The sequence below is a fragment of the Aethalodelphis obliquidens genome, unplaced genomic scaffold (genome assembly GCF_003676395.1).
Source record: "Aethalodelphis obliquidens isolate GAN/ISIS:26980383/991018 unplaced genomic scaffold, ASM367639v1 scaffold41, whole genome shotgun sequence".
In the NCBI taxonomy this organism is placed as follows: domain Eukaryota; kingdom Metazoa; phylum Chordata; class Mammalia; order Artiodactyla; family Delphinidae; genus Aethalodelphis; species Aethalodelphis obliquidens.
The window spans coordinates 13,575,809-13,592,722 of record NW_020837985.1 but is presented as its reverse complement, the minus strand read 5'-3'; the positions used below and the strand labels follow the sequence as shown (position 1 = coordinate 13,592,722).

Below are 16,914 nucleotides of genomic sequence, written 5' to 3'. Positions count from 1 at the left end.
CAGGCTCAGCGGCCATGGCTCACGGGCCCAGCCGCTCCACGGCATGTGGGATCTTCCCAGACCGGGGCAGGAACCCGTGTCCCCTGCATCGGCAGGCGGACTCTCAACCACTGCGCCACCAGGGAAGCCCTCCAGTGAACTTTGTCCAACTTATTGATCGGCATGTGGCTTACTAAGGGACTGGCTTATGAGCAGGTGGAGGGGATAACCAACTAGTAAAGAGAGAAAGGGGAAAATTAAAACAGAACCTTACTTGTTTCTTTTGTCTTTCTTCCTTTAGGGTGAAAAGGGCTTTGATGGCCCAGTGGGACTCCCCGGCCCAAAGGTCAGTACTGGAGCCGGCAGAGAAGCCCTTTAGAGCGTGGGGTCCTTTGATTTGCTCTCTTTGTAAGAAGGAGGAAAAAACTCCCAAACGATGGTGTGCTAGGTTACTGTCCTGCGGGGTTTTGCTTCCGAGCTTGTTGAGATGGAAGGATAGGGCAAGTGGCATAAAGTCCGTAGCCTCTGAGTCCCTTCACGGTTCAGAGCGTCCATTTCTCAGCCTGAACGTGTGATCGAGAAGGGGAACACGCACGCCCGGGCTCAGATGCTGTTCGCGCCAACAGGCTCAGCCCTCTGTGGTCAGCTAACTGCATCAATCCTTTCAGGCCTCTATATTCCAGAAACTTCGGGGGTTGCGCCTTAAAGAGTCTGTTCAGCACGCACGATCTGTTTGCTTGACGTGCGTGGAATTCTTTTTGTACACGTTTTCCAAACTCACGAATTGCTCGAGGCCAGGTGCCTCCTTGTGGGCTCCTCCCTCCTCAGCCGTGGACCGGCCTCTTCTCTGTCCACCACTGCCCAGGTTTATCGCATTTACGGAGCTGGACAGGGCTGTCGTCTCGCATCATTTTTTCGGTCTCGGAAAGCTGAGACCCAGAGAGGTGTGCATTGCCCGGGGTCACACAGAGGCTGAGGGAGGAGGTCAGCGTTGCCCAGTGGCCGTTTCCTAGTCTGGTGTTCGAAAGAGGGGCTGAGTGTGATGGTGCAGACGACTAGCGATGACTGCATCCCCTTCCCTTCCCTCCCCGCTTCTCCCTCTCCCCCTCCCCCTGCCTCTGTCCCTCCCTCTCTCCCTTTCTCCCCCTCCCTCTCACCTGTATTACTTGTGTTCACATTCATTCAGTGCATCACCACTGAGCATCTCCTAAGGTCCCTTTTGTCCTCTCCCTTCTTCCTTCCTCTGTATGTACCTCCTTCATCTTCCCCTTTTCTCGCCCTTCTCCCCTCTGTCCCCAGTATGCTAGGATGGGGAGAATAGACAGACAGACACACGCACACACACAGGAGGTCCAAGGTGCCAGGTGTTCACTGCGAGAGAGAGAGCAGGGGCCTCTGCCTTGCTGAGCAGCCCCTGGGCTGTAGCCTCAGCTCCTGGGCTGTCAGATGGAAGAAGAGAGCAAAGCTGTTTGGGGGTTTGTGAAGCTCTAAGTAGAAAACATTTGTCTGAAGCAGTGGCCGTTCATGGAGCGACCGAGCTGTGCTGTGGTCGGACAGATCTGGGGTTGTGCAGACGACAGAGCCTGACCCCTGACCCTGGGAGAGAAGATGAGGTGGGAGGGAGGGGATTCTAGGGAGGGAAACAGGTCCCACCAGCTGCAGATAAGCCTGGCTGCCCCGTGGCTGATTGGCAGTCCTGGCCCTTTAGCCAGTGTCCCAGCCCGTCCGTGCTTAAGATGCTGTGTAAACACCTTGATTCCAGCGGCTCTGTTTACCTAGAGGTAGCTCAGGTCGTGTCCACAGGCGTGGCCTGGTGGATTCTGGGTGCCCAGACCCGTTCTGGATGCAGGGACATACCAGGGAGCCATGTCCCCGGACTCAGAGCCAGCAGGAAGAGGCATGACAGGGGGTGGGACGCTGGGTTGCGGGGAGCGGGGCTGGGGGGGGGGCCCTGAAGCTTCCTGGGGAGGCTCCAGGATGCCTGGGGGGGGCCCGCCCTCGCTGGGTCCAGTAAGATGTGTAGGAGTTGCCGTTCCGTTCCCCAGGTCAAGGGTGCAATGCTTTCACCCACTTGCTTTCTCCAGGTGTCCTTTGTTCCGGGAATTAGGAGTTTGAGAAAATTACTCAGATACTTCTTCCCTCTCCGGGGGTGGGAGGCTTGGCCTCATGGTGCAGTTGGCAGTGACAAAATCGGCTGCTTCCAGAAAACTGGGCCATGGGCAGCTGGTGTGGGAGAGGTTGGTCGGAGGACCCGACCCAACGTTCGTCTCTGGTTTCCACCCCTCAGGGGGACATGGGAGCCGCTGGGCCGGCTGGAGCTCCTGGACCCAAGGGAGAGAAAGGAGATATGGTGAGTGAAGGCCCCTCTGCGTGGCCAGTGGGGGGGACCCCTCTGCACGGGCACAGGAGGCCTGCCGGCCGCTCCAGCCTCACCCTGCACCACTCCACCCTCAGCCCCTGAAGTCTGTGCTCCAGGTTGGCAGTGATGACTCCCCCTACTGGCCATGTCTCACCCTGGCCATTGCATATGGTTTTTCCTCTACCAGGAATCATTTTGCCCTCTGTCCACCCCCATTTGCCCCTCACCTCCCCCTCCTGCCTGGCTCACGTTTTCGCACCTTTCAGACTCAACCGGTGTAGTTCTCCAGGGTATCTTTGCGACCCCAGGTCTGGCTCACCCCCTCGGTTCTCCCACATCCCTGGTGCCTGTCAGTCCCCGCATCAGCTGACTCCCTGATACCGCGGTTTGCCGTTTGTCGGTCCAGCATCCCGGCATCTGGCCCAGCACAGACTGTGTTCATGCATCCTTACGTTGATGAGCGAGCACAGTGGATGGTGGGCCAGGGAAGAATTGCAGAGATAAACGGTTCACGGTGCAGAGTAGGGCTTAGGAGCCACACGGCTGGCAAGCAAAGGCTGGCTCCACCAAGATACTTAACCTTCCTGTCCTCAGTTTCCTCATCTGTAAAGTGGGGAGGATAAAATTAACTGTTGAGTTGCATGATGAGGATTAAAACGAGTTAACGCATGTAAACAATTTGTAACAGTGCAGAAGCAAAGTAAATGCTATTGTTCCTCTGTTGTTACCTGGCCTGGTGGAAGCACTAAACCCATCCTTCAGACTGCATCTTGTAGCATCAGTAGTACAGGTTTGGAGTCAGGTGGGCCTCAGTAGCTGTCCCCGGCTGCTGCCTTTATTGGCTGTGTGACTGCAAGCGGGTTGCTAAACCTCCCTGAAAACCTCATTCGCTCCATGAACAGAATAAAGAAAAGAGCAGCTTTGTCTGTAAAATGCCTGGCCCATGGTAGGAGGCCAGTGAATGAGCGCGAGTGTAATCAGTTCCTTTTAGGTTCTCAGTGCGCAGGGGAAACCCGACGACAAGACAGAGCCGCTCCCCTAGAAGAGTTAGCCTGGCAGACACCCCCGTGCCATCACCTGAGAGCTCATGATTGCAACTATACCGCCTGCCCTTCTTCACAGGGGCTTCATGTTGGTCCCTCCTTACTCCTTAGAACAGCTTCTTAAACTTAAGCTCATCACTCACGGACGGGAAGGATACAGAATTTTCAGACTTGCGTGATGCGCTCGTGATCACATCAGGTGCTCTGCCTGTGTGTGGCAAAGGCAGGATTTGAATCTATTTTAATCTGAGTCTTGTGCTCACTTGCTGAGCTATACCTTTCACCCACACTCTACACACCGGCCTCCTGTGCAGAGGTGGGAAGCAGCCGCTCTGTGCAAATTAACATGGAAATAGGAAGAGAGGCTTACATTTAACAGCATTCATGGCGTGCCGGGATCTGTGCTGTATGTTTTACCGATTTCTGGCTCATATAACCCTCAGTTCGATGTTGTGAGGTGAGGGCTAGTGAAACACCCATTTTACTGATACACAGGGAAAAACCAGGCTACAGAAACTGCTTGTGAGAGGGCACAGATGTCGGATCTAACAGACAAAGCCTGCAAAGTAGCCATTGTAATCATATCCAGAGAACTAAAGGAAGCCATTTGGAAGGAAACAGAGGGGAGCATCGTGACATTATCTCATCAGATATAGAACATAAGGAGGTAGAAATTGTTAAAAAGAACCAAATGGAAATTCTAGAACTAAATGGAAATTGTAAAATACAGTCAATGAAATGAAAAGGAAAATCACTCGAGAGGCATGACAGTAGGTTTGAACTGGCTGAAGAAAGAGCCAGCATTCTTGAGAACAGATCAGGAGCGATCATGTCGTCTGAAGATCAGAGAGAAACAATAATGAAGGAAAATGAACAGAGCCTCAGAGAAGTGTGAGGGCCCGTGAAGTACGTCAGTGCACATAACAGGGGTACCCGGAGCAGAGAGAAAGGAGCAGAAAAAGTGTTCAGAGAGATCACGGCTGAAGACATCCCGAATTTGATGAAGAGCGGTAATCTGCACGTTCAGGAAGCCTCGGGAAGTCCAATCGAGAAAAACAGAAGGAGGCCCATCCTTAGAAAACTCCATCCTTAGAAGGAGGTCCATCCTTAGAAAAATCCATCCTTAGAAAGGAGGTCCATCCTTAGAAGGAGGTCCATCCTTAGAAAAATCCATCCTTAGAAAGGAGGTCCATCCTTAGAAAAATCCATCCTTAGAAAGGAGGTCCATCCTTAGAAGGAGGTCCATCCTTAGAAAGGAGGTCCATCCTTAGAAAAATCCATCCTTAGAAAGGAGGTCCATCCTTAGAAAAATCATGGTAAAAAACACTAACAGACAAAGCAAAAGAATCGAAAGCAGAAAAAGAAAAATGATTCCTGATGTACAAGGAAAACCCAATAAGATTATCAGCTGACTCATCACCAGAAATAATTGAGGCCAGAATGCAGTGGAGTGACAAGTTCAAAGTAATAATTATGACAGTGTATCATTGGGTATTTAACAAATATTTGTAACAACAGTAGCACAAAAATGGGGAAGAAGGAATAGATCACGTAGGAGTATGTTTCTAAGTCTCACTGGAAGTAAGTTAGTGTAAATATTAAGTAGATTCTGATAAGTTAAGATGTATATGGTAAACCTCAGGCAACCTCCAAGAAAATAATTCAAAACTATATGGTGAAAATATCCTTAAAGAGGTTAAAATGTTGCACTAAAAAGAACTCATGTAATGCAAAAAAGAGCAGTAAAGGAGGAATAAAGGAACAGAAGAAGTCAGGAGACACAGAAAACAAAAAGTTAAATGGCATCTGTCAATCTACCTACATCAAAAACAGCATTGTCTGTAAATGTATTAAACAAACCAATTGAACAGCAGAGATTTTCAGCCTGGACGTAAAAACAGATCCAACTGTATTGTGTCTACAGGAGACACACTTTAGATTCAAATATATAAACAGGTTGAAAGTAAAAGGATGGACAATACACATTCCACAAATAGAAAACATTAGAAATTGGAGTGACTGTAACAGTATCAGACAAAGGCTTTAAAAAAGGTTAATAGAAATAAAGAGGAACATTTTATAATGATAAAAGTGTCGATCCTCTAAAAATATGTGACAATTATAAACATATGTGCACCTAATAACAGAACCCCCAGATATATGAAGCAAACATTGAGAATTGAAGTGAGAGACTTAACATCCCACTTAAATAATGTGTAGAACAACTAGGAATGTGGAGAAATTGTAACTCATACGTTGCTGGTGTAAAATGCTGCAGCTGCTTTTGAAAAGCAGTCTGGTGGCCCTTAAAGGGTTAAACACAGAATTATATGACCCAGCAATTCCACTCCTAGGTGTATAACCGAAAGAAATGAAAACACGTGTTCATACAAAAACTTGTTCATGGATGTTCATAGCAGCCTTATTCATAATAACGGAAAAGTAGAAGGAACCTAAATGTTCATCACGTGATGAATGGATAAATAAAATGTGTGTCATAGCCATGCAATGGCATAGTATTCTGCAATAAAATGAGGTATTGACACATGCTGCAAGGTGGGTGAACCTTGAAAGCACTTTGCTAAGAAAACACGGGCTATGAAGCCAGTCATAAAAGCCCACATGTATGATTTCATATATATAAAACGTCTAGAATAGGTGAATTTATAGAAACAGAAAACTGATTAATGTTTGCCCAGAGTAGGGGATGGGGGAAAAAGGGGAGTGACCACAATGGGTTTGGGGTTCTTTTGGGATGATGAAAACATTCTAAAGTTGATTGTGGTGGTGTTGCACCACCACATTTAGTATATTTAATAAATGTACTAAGAAGCCATTGAATTGTACACTTTATTTTTAGTTAATTAATTAATTAATTTTTGGCCACATTGGGTCTTCGTTGCTGTGCGCGGGCTTTCTCTAGTTGCGGCAAGCGGGGGCTACTGTTCGTTGCTGTGTGCGGGCTTCTCATTGCAGCGGCTTCTCTTGTTATGGAGTGCGGGCTCTAGGCACGCGGCCTTCAGTAGTTGCGGCTCGCGGGCTTAAGTTGCTCCGTGGCATGCGGGATCTTCCCGGACCAGGGCTCGAACCCACGTCCCCTGCATTGGCAGGTGGATTGTTAACCACTGCGCCACCAGGGAAGCCCTACACTTTAAATAGGTGAATTATGTGCTCTGTAGATTATATCTCAATAAAGCTGATGTGGAAGAAAGAATAGTACCATAATACTGAGTTGTTGGAAAAATTAAATGAGATAAAGCTCACGAGAATCTACCCTCAGTAAATGATAGTGTCTTTAGAGGCTCCTTGGCAGGGCTTATGAGAAAGCAGCCCACCATTTTGAATCCCAGGGCACATCTGCCACGTGTGATGTCATGCCGTGGCAATGCTTCATAGAAAACCTTTGCCTTCTGCTTTGCTTTTCCAGGGCAGAGGACCTTTTGTCCACGGAGAAAAGGGCGAAAAGGTAAGCACCTCCCTGCTGTCTCATTCCTCCAGGGGCTGTGGATGTGGCCCGGGAACAGAATGGGGCACTTGGGTTCGGGAGAGTTGTGTGCTGTCGTGGTGCTGCCTGGTAAGAACTTGGGTGGGAGGGGAAGAGGTTTCCTGGGCTGAGTGCCTCAGTGTGTGAAGTGGGAGGGAAGGGCTTGTTCAGGACGTGGATGGTTCACAGTGCTTAGAGCAGAGGGTACTTAATGGCGCTCATGGAAATTGGGATGCAGAGCTGCAGATGTGGTTTGAGGACCAACATACAGGGCATTCAATATCAGAATGTGTTCAGGCCTTGTCTGCAGCGATGGGAAGGCCTTGGACGGTCTGTGCGTGATCAGACATGCTGAGAAGGTCCAAAGAGCAGGTGCCGATGGACGTGAGAGCGGGCAGACCAGAGGAACTCGGGGAATAGTCAGGAGATTGTTGCAGAAGCACGAAGGCAAGATGATGAGGGCCAGAGTCATGGGTGGCAGTAGGACTAGACAGGCAGAGGAATGGAGGCCTATTCACATTCTCCCTGGATACGAATGTTGCACCTTCTTTAACCGTCATCAGTTGTGATGATGATGTACAAGGTCAACAGATCCTGGGAAAGAGGGGATTCCTTCTAAAGAGGAAAGCTTTCTTAAGGTGTGTCAGCCTAGAAGGAGAAATAAAGCAGTCACTAAAAATGCCATTTTCCACTCACACCAGCGATTAAAAATACATCTCCCATTTCCCAGGAGAGGCAGCCACAATACTTTGTAACATACATTTATGTTGGTTATTTTGCCGGAGTCTAGGCAATTGTAGACTCAGAATGCAGGGCATTGGACCTCGGAAGGATATCGTTACTCAGAGGGGGGCTCACATCAACCCCTTGCGTGGGGCTGATGGTATAAAGCAGGTGCCACTCTGTCAGGTTACTATGGAAACAGAGCTTTCATGTGCCCAGCTCGTTCTCTCCGTGTAGCACCTTTTATTTAGTCCGTTCATGTCTAGAGATTTACTCTAAGGAGATAAATCAAGGCTGTGCACAAGTACATACCCACACGTTTCGTAATTACAGCGTGATTTATAAGGCAGCCTGGAAACAACTGTAACGCTCTGCAGTGGGCAAAAGGTAACATGAGTTACTGTACAGCTAAATAATACAATGGCATTTAGAGGCACAAAATCACATTTAGAAGGATAATTAACGACCCAGCAAATGAAGATAGCATTTTGTTCATTTTTAATTAAAACACATTGCAAAATATCTATACAGTATGACTCCAGTTGTGTTTATGTGTGTGTGTGAGACTCAGAGAGGGAGGCTGATTCTGGGGGCAAACCCCCATTGTTAACCACTGGTTGTCTGTGGGTGGCAAAGCTGTGAGAGTATTTATTTTTTCCCTTACTTTTCTTTGTGTCTTCATTTATTCCACAAGGAACTTCTCTTTTTTAACCTGTGTTAAAAGCACAGGCACACACATGCACACGTAATAACTACTGCACGGGAATACAGAGCCATTTGAGAGACAGTGTGACACACAGTGTAACACGAGCTTTGCACCAGGCAGACCTGGGTCAGTCGAGGTGTTCCCAAGCTCTGCCATCAGCGTCTGGGTCTCCCGCTGCCTACAGCAGGACTGGCAGCACCATCTTCCTCGATTCCTGTGTGGTCTCAAAGCACAGCACCTGGAACCTAGGCACTCAGGTTTGATGGTTGCCATCATGTTCGGTTCCTAAGAGCCCAGAACCCAGGCACAGGGTATTAACAGGACACCTACATGTTCCTCGGGTTCAGGACTGGGGCTGCCAGAGCTCTTGAAGTCAGGGCGCTCAGCCTGGGTCATGCTTCCCAGGCAAGACCAACGTGCAGCTCCTGGGCCGGCTTGTCCTCTGAGTGACGTGCTGTCCTTCTCATGTGCTGGCGCCACCAGGAGAAGCTGACAGGCCCCCTTTCTCCCATGAGCAGCAGCTGCACCTCTGCCCCGTCTGTTCTGGTTGAGCTCAGGACAGGCAGCCTTCTGCTTCTGGAGGCACCTCCCCGGTGCCCCAAAGCCCAGGCTGCAGCGCTACGCTCAGGACCTGAAGCTGCCGGGCCACAGTCCCAGCCGGGAGACCTCCCCACACATCCGGTGCCGGCAGAAGAGACGCGTAGCTGAATAGACGCTGGCACTCCTGGCTCTGTCTTCAGCTGACGTTCTCTTGCAGTTGGGCATTTTTAGCAAAGTCTGAGTCTAGATTCTTCCACATCTGAGCTGTGTGATTCAGGATGAGTCACCTCCGTCTCTGGGTCTCTGCTCCCTCATCTGTAGAAACGAAGGGGTGGGATGTGATGATGCATAAGGGACCTTGCAGGTGGCAGTTCTGAGACTGGGTCATCAGCCCACCCCCAGCCTGAGTCCCTGGGGCTGTCTTCCGTAACTTGGAGTCTCTGCTTCCCCTCCAAGGATGCAGCGGGGCCAGGGAGAGTCAAGGGGACAACAGGATCCACAGAAAGGAGACCACTGGTGACTCATGCACGTGGACAGAGCTTAACAAACCGGCTCTTTTGCTTGAATATTCTCTCGAAAGCAATCGCAGAGTACCAAGGGGATTGGATGAACTGGAGCCTGATGTGTCCACAGTCCGCGACTGTGTCCAGTCATGTTACGCTGAATCTTGCTGTGGTTTTTTGGGTTTTTTTAAAATTTTTGGTGATGTAATCAGCCACTGTGACAATGTGCATTGACCTATCTGAGGGCGAGGCACCGTGTATGCTGTGTTCCATGCTTTAATGTCTCATTATTAAGACAGTGCTTCGAGGAAGTCACAGCTATGCCCTTTTCACAGATGAGAGAACATAGCTTAGAGGTCAAGTGACCTGCCCAAGGTCACAGTTAGTAAGATGGCTAGAAAACACAATCACTCGTGAAGGGAAGCTGGAAGGCTGATTCAATTACCCCTTTTTCTGCAGCTGAGGAAACTGAGGCTCAGAGAAGGTGAGTGACTGGCCCAGTGTCACACAGCTGGAACACTGCCGGAGCTCTTGGCCTCCTGACTTGCCCAGCGCCCCCCACCAAGTGCCCAGGACCACTGTGTGGTGCTTTGTTCCTGGGCTGCCTCTGCCCCTAGTTTTGGAAGCCAGCCTTCTCTCTGGTTCCCATTCCACCCCACGTTCACCACGGGTTCTTGGGACAAAGCTCCCTCAGTGTTTTAATACGTATGAAATAGGGCTCGGGGAAAGGGGGAAGCAGGCTTTTAGGGGCTGCCTGAAAAGATCTGCGCGTAGCCCAGGTGTTGGGGGCACAGAAGGAGAGAAAGATAGGCATGGACCCTCCTTCACAGCGTCTGGAAGACAGCTGGCACTAAATAAATGCTTGCCTAGTAAGTGAATGGATGGATGGAGTGTGGACCTCCGTCATCCAGGACCAAGAGCCAGTAGAATGGTCACAGACTCTGCAGTCAGAAAGGTTCAGCTTCACATTCCGGCTCCCCTTCATGTGGAGCCTCAGGTTCCTTTTCTGTAAGAGTGAGAAGGGGAATGATAATAGTTCCTACCACGTGAGGATGCTGGGAAGATTAACCCAGGGCCCCACGTCGCAAGCCCGCATAATGGGTGATGCCGCTGTTCTCGCCCCCCCCCCCCCCCCCCCCCGTCGTCACTGGCAACACTGTCTTGTTGAGGAGGGTAAGAGGGCGGCGGCAGCATGGTGTGGACCAGTGCTGGTGGGCTGGTTTGGACCAGTTTGGGGGGAGTCAGGGGGAGCAGGGAGGGGTGATGACTTCCGTGCCCTTCCCACCCTTGGTCCTTCCATGTTGACAAAATAAATTAATAAGCAGAGTGAAGATGTTGGTGTAAGGTTTCCTACGGCTGGACACTGAGTCTTTTCCATGGAGATGTGGTCCGTGAGCCCCGCGGTAGAAAAAAATTCAGAAACAACAAAAACAAGGCCAAAGTGCGTGGTGTCCAGTGAGCTTCCTTTTGCATCCCGAGGGTCCTTCCGCTCTGGGGGACCAGAGCCTTCAGGGGAGGAACCCCACAGAGAGGCTGCCTTGTCGTCCCTTCCTGGACCCACAGCGCCCTCTGGTGTCTGGAAGCCAGAGCGTCGCTCCAGTTTTCCTCTGCAGGGGTGCATGTGATGCTGGGGAGATAGACCTCTGCCCTTTGGGAGCGTTCCTCTTTCCCTTAGGAATCTAGCACCTGGGGGGACGAGGACAAAGAGAGCTTTCGTTTTGTGCTCAGATGTGGGCTCAGGTGATGGAAAGAAAGCAGGTTCGGGGAGTTGGGCAGACCTGGTTTGGATCCCAGCTCTGCAGTGGCTGGGTGAGCATTGGGTGGTGTCTCTCTGAGCCTCAGTTTCCTCATCTGTAAAGTGGGGCCATTGATGCCCACCCCTTAGGGCTGTTGTGGGGCTTATAGGAGGTTGGCAGTGCCTGTGACAGCACCTGGCTTAGTCCCTGGCACGTGGTAGTTCATGTAAAAATCTGTCCCTTATCTTTATTCCTTTCTTTTGTCTGCTAGAAGCTGTTGCTAAAATCCATAAAAGAGTGACAGATGTGCTTCTTCAGTAAACAGCGTTCAAGTACCTAGTACGTGGGAGAGTGGTGGGTTCACAGAGCTGTAAAACATGGCCTGGGCCTCCGCCAGAGTTCTCACTCACCAGTTCAGAGGAGGAGACATGCACACACATTCTGGTCATGCGGTTGTCTAATCATGAGTGTTTCTTCTTCTTCCTGGTCCTTAATCGAGCCTGTTGTGCCACCTCCATCCTCCACCCTGTTACACGCTCAGAGGGTGACGACGCTATCAGGAGACCCTGCCTAGGACACCGGTCACGTCAGCACTGCACCTTGAGGGTTTCCCAGGATACCCGGTATTGTACTGCTGGGGCTGCTTAGAGAATCAAACTAAAAAATATCTAGGAAATTATTGTAAGCACAGTTCCAATGAAGGGAGGAACAGAAACAAAACGACTGCAAGCTGACTCTGTTCTTTGTAAGTACTCTTAATGGTGACCAGCGGCAGCAAAAAATGGAAACAACCTGATGGAAAATTGCATTTCTTCAAGTGAAAATTAGGAAGCCCTTATATATGTAGATGTGCACGCAACATGGCGTCAATGAAATAGTAGAATAGGAAGCCACATGCACTCCCACACGAAAGGCGTGTGCGGCGAGCAGAGCCAGTGCACTGGGGAGTGGGATTTGGGCTATTTCGTGCCTTGTTAATTGCTCTTTATGTTGCTATAACATTAGTACTTTTGCAAAACATAAACATTTAACTAACAACTAGAACTTAAACTTAATATGATGAAAAAATAAAAAATAATAGTATATTTACAGTTGTTCATGCATGAAATCCAAAAGCCAAAATCCAAATCCAAAAGTATTATTTTGGAGGGAAGAGCCCTCTCTCCCAGCATGGGGCATTTGCCGAACCCTGCGTGCTGTGACGGCTGGTCCCAGATGACAGAACATGGCAGCGGCTGAGGGTCAGGCTTTGGGAACCTGGCACTGCCCCTGTCCTGCTGTGTGACCTTGGAAAGGTCATTGCAGTTCTTGGTGCCTGTTTTCTCATGTGTACACTGAAGATAATAGTAACAATAATAGGCTCTTGTAAGATTGAAGTGAGGGTTAAGTGATTGCATCCACGGAAAGAACTTCGCAGAGCACCTGGCAGATCTGAAAGCATTAGCGGGAATCAGGTCTAAGCCACCTGGGCGCTGGATTCTCCGAGCATGATGGTCAATTCGGACACATTATCTACGTTAGTCCAAACAGAACGACAGACTCAGTACTTTCACTTAGAAGCCCGGGGACGGTGTTCTTTCTCCCAGGGCCTGGGGCTGTGCGATGAGAGCCCAGATATCCCTGCAGCCATGCAGCGAGCCAGGTGGGGTAGGGCAGCGGTGACACACACAGGCTGGGCCCAGCGTGGACCCTTGTAGATGCCGTTGCAGAGCGGAGTCCCGGCTCACCTAAGCCAGCATCACCCGCTGCTCAGATACACAGGGCAATGCATTTCCTGCCGGGGCTCTTTGCTTTCTTTATGAGCAGCTGCTGGTATTAATATTTTAGTTAGAGTTGGGATGGGATGTAGAAGGCAGCTCTCAGGTAGAGACCAGCCTAGACCCGGTGCTGAGGAGACCCCCCCGCCCCGTTTCCCTCGAGTGGAGAGTAACAGAGGACAGAGCAGGGGAAGGGCTTGCAGCCCCTCATCAAGTCTGGCTCACACCTTGTAGATGCTGGGGGCCCTTGGGAGCCACAGGGGATGGAATTGTGGCAAAGTGTCCCGTAAAGCCATGCTTGGGTCAGCAGCTGTGTACTCAGCGCCTGGTAGCGGGGGGAAAGAAACCAAAACAACCACCACCGAAAAGTCCTCTCTTCAGCATTTTCACAGAAATCCGTATGGCAGTAAATAAAATTTTGTATGGATTTTGTGCTCGGATATCACAGTGCGGTGCCCCAGAAAAACTATGCGAGCAAATAGAAGGAACTCAGCTAAATCTTATTGGGCTGGTTGACTCAGTAGCAGACAGAATTCTAGGTCACGCAAACATCGGTTCCGTGTCTTTATGGCTTTCTTCCATTTTTATCGGGACCATAAACCTGACGGGGAAAGAGGAATCGGAGCCAGACATGCAGCAGAGGCTGTTCTGACTCCCTGGGATGCTGCCTCTAGAAACGTCAGCCAGGTGTCCTGCAGCGGATGCCGGAGCCGCGTGCAGGTCATCACGGGGGAAGCCCTTATGGGTTGGTTCACCGTGAAGTTAAACAAATAAGGTGCCGATTGGGAAACCGAGGAAAGAGGCCACGGCCATCTTGATGGAACTAAGGAGGGTTGTTCGAAGGCCAGGTTCAGAGCTGTCAGCTGAGGTGGGCTGGTCCCCAGGTCTGAGAAAAGTAGGTTCCCCACATGCTTATTCCAAACCAGGCCCCTGAGAAGCCCGGTGCCTCCTGTTCTCTGATGATTTGAAATTGAACAAAGTAGGCTCCCCTGCATTGCTGTGGACCTGAAGATCCAGCCTCTCGGGAAAGGCAGTGGCTCGAGGAGCACTGGGGACTCGTGTGCCCAGTGGTGGGCAGGGCGCCTGGGGCTCCTCAGCTCCAGGTGGCTTCCTTTGGCGCATTCTCGCTGTCCTATTTGAAACATGCAAATGCACGTGAATTTGCGTTTGATTTTAAGTGCTGCTGTGGTCACACCGTTCCCTACAGACCCCTGCACAGCCGCTCTGTGTTACGTGGAGGATCAAGCCCCCTGCATGTTGGCCCCAAGCGACCCTCCCCCGTCTCCGTCTCCTGCCAATTCTGGGTCCATCTCTGGGTCCACGTTTCCACCTCCCCAGCACTGACTCCTCCTCCTTGCACGTCCACCGCTCCCTTCTCCTGTGGAATCCTGGAGATGCTTCTGATACAGTAACCTTCGGGGTGTCAAGCATGGAGCCAGGTGGTTCCACAGTCATTGTCTTACTCAGGCCTCCCAGTGAGGGCGGGTGGAGGGTATCACCATCATCATTTCATGGAAAAGGGCGCTGAGACTTAGGAAGATGCTCCTACACATCGATGTTTTCACTGTAGAAGCTATAGGGAGAGGACGAAGTAGTTTACAGTGAGCTCTGGTTTGTTCAAAAGTGTAACACCTACCCAACTTGGGTCTAGTCCTGTGCTGGAGGGCTGGAGAAGGACAGCAGAAGGATGGACGTGAACTTTGGAGTAGGATTAATCCAGCCGTTTGCACTGAGAGTCAAGGCGGGTGGAGGGGTGGAGAGTGAAGAGTGTCTAGAAAAATATCTGCGCCACTGCAGAGCTCGTAGGGCAGAGAGGTGGGTGGCAGTGCCGCTGCCGCTCACATGGCCCTGACCAGCCCGCGGCCTGAGGTCTGAGCTGGCTGAGAGCCCTTCCTGTGAAGCAGCGGCGCAGTGCATGTCCCACTTCATGGGACAGTCAGACCTGCTCTCACAGTGACATTTCTCTGATCTCAACGTGACAGACACACCTTGTGCCATCCACAGTGTGAAAGACTGAGTCCTTCCCACCTGAGTCAGTTCTTTCTTTGGTGTCTTTCAACGGCAGGCTGTACTTGAAATTGCGAGATGAGAGGATTTCGTGGAGGTGATGGACTGTCCAGGTGGGTGGGGAGTGAAGCGCGAGGTCTGCTACATACGGATTTTCCTCCCAGTGCCTCCTTTGCAGAGCACTGGCCAAGAAGCGCTCTCAGCGCAAGGTGCTTCTGCATAGCACGGGGTTCTGGCGGAGGTGGGACGTGTGCCGTTGCAGGGGATGATGGGCACGCTTACTTCGCAGATTCTGTCCGAAGGGATGGGTGGGGCGCCGACACTGGCAGCCATGGAGAATTCAGTGGCCAGCACTCGGTGATTTTGTCCGCAACAATCGAGTGACTTTGAGACTTTGTCTCAAAGAAGATGCCTTGTGGTGGAAAGAATCATGACATCAGCCTTTTATTGACCACTTGATATCTGCCAGCTGTTCACTTTATGAGTGTCAGCCTCCTGCAGCTCCTTGAAGGAGTCTGGAGCATATGCCCAAGGGCACAGAGTGGTGGGTGAGGGGCTGAGGTTGTGTCTGTCCGACCCTACACCCCCATTCCTAACCACTGCACTGGCCAATGCCGGTTCCCTGCCCTCCCCCAAAAAGGATGCTTTTATCGGAGAATTCTTGACCCTCAAAACCCATGTACCTTGTAGGAATCGACTTATTTTATGCGCTGACTACATCATAGAGCCCCTGAGCCATGAAGTATAAATGGTATGTGTGAAACCTCTAAGATGAATTTATGCCATTTGCCGCCAGCTCTGGGTCTCATCCTCTTTTTTCACAGCTGGCTTAATCCATGCCCCCGACTCCTATTCTTAGCCTGTGCCTTAATGTGCTTTATTCATGGTTATCGACTTGGATAACTGTGGTCGAGTGCCTTCTATTTTTATCATAATTAAAGGGTTTAGGGGAAAATAGGTTCAGCTGCCTATGTGCCCTCAAATAGCCTTGTAGGTTGGGGCAAAATGCTGGGAGTTAGAATAAAGATGCCGCAGACCCTGTCCGTGGTGCTGAAGGACACGTTGGGGAAGTTTTGAGTTCAGGGGTTTTCACGGCCCCAGGCAGAGCTGGAATAGGAAAGTCTGCACTTTTTCCAGCCCCGTCTGACACTCAGGCTCTTGGCAAGTTTCATGGCCCAGCCATAGGTCCAAGGGCTTCATACAGGAGGGGAGAGCATTTATGGGAGGGTAAATGCTGGGCTGCTAGGCAGCTGGGCTGGGAGGGCAGGGGAGGCCAAGGGCATGCACCCTAGACACCGACCGGCTGGACTCAGATCCCAGCTCGGCCACTTAGCAGCTGTGGACACTGGGCAAGTCAGTTACTCAACCCCTGCAACCCGTGCTTTACCTCACCTATAAATTGGCGACTATAATTCTACTGGCCTCAGAGGGTTACAACGAGGATGAAATGAACTAATGAAAGTAAATGACTTAACATTTGTAAAAAGTGCTCATAACTGTTAAGTATGATTACCGTGATACCAGCGTAGTTTTCCACCTTTTACACCAAGTGACATCTTCTGCGTCCTCTGCATCAGTGAGGTCTTATCCCCAGGGCCGGCTGACAGCTGGGAAATGTCAGTGTTCCCTGCCTCCCCCAAGGAGGACTTCTGTAACTCCCAAAGCCCCAGGGAGCCTGGGGAGTGTTATTAGAAAGCGTGTTCCAGGTGGGCTGCCGTAGAGGTGTAAGGTGTCTTTTCCTTTCTTCAGTTCATCCGAAATAATTTGCAGAGCATCTGAGAATAATAACGGTCCCACATATTTACAACTACTACTGTCTGCCAGGACTCACACACAAGCTGCTCAGTTTGGGGGTAGAGATGGTTGTCCTTATTGTACAGGCCTATTAACCATGTGACCAGGTGCAAGTGACTTTCTCTGTCCGTGTGGCCAAGCCAGGAAGTGAGCTCATGCATTCTGACGCCACAGAGAAGTGGTTCTCAAACTTGACCAGGTGCCCAAACCCCCTTGAGGGCTTGTTAAACCACCATGCCAGGCCCCGCTCCCGGTCTGTCTGACTCAGTGGGGCTGCGGTGAG

The 16,914-nt window shown here is 50.6% G+C and overlaps 1 protein-coding gene across 1 annotated transcript in view; it reads left to right on the top strand.

The window, feature by feature from the left end:
- The window catches only part of COL22A1 (collagen type XXII alpha 1 chain), a 260,806-nt gene that overhangs the window by 87,345 nt on the left and 156,547 nt on the right, over positions 1-16,914 (top strand). Inside the window, exons 10-12 of the mRNA XM_027132542.1 lie at positions 281-325; positions 2,267-2,329; positions 6,809-6,847. Of these exons, the coding sequence (XP_026988343.1) occupies positions 281-325; positions 2,267-2,329; positions 6,809-6,847 (147 nt within the window). The remainder of the gene's footprint in view (positions 1-280; positions 326-2,266; positions 2,330-6,808; positions 6,848-16,914) is intronic.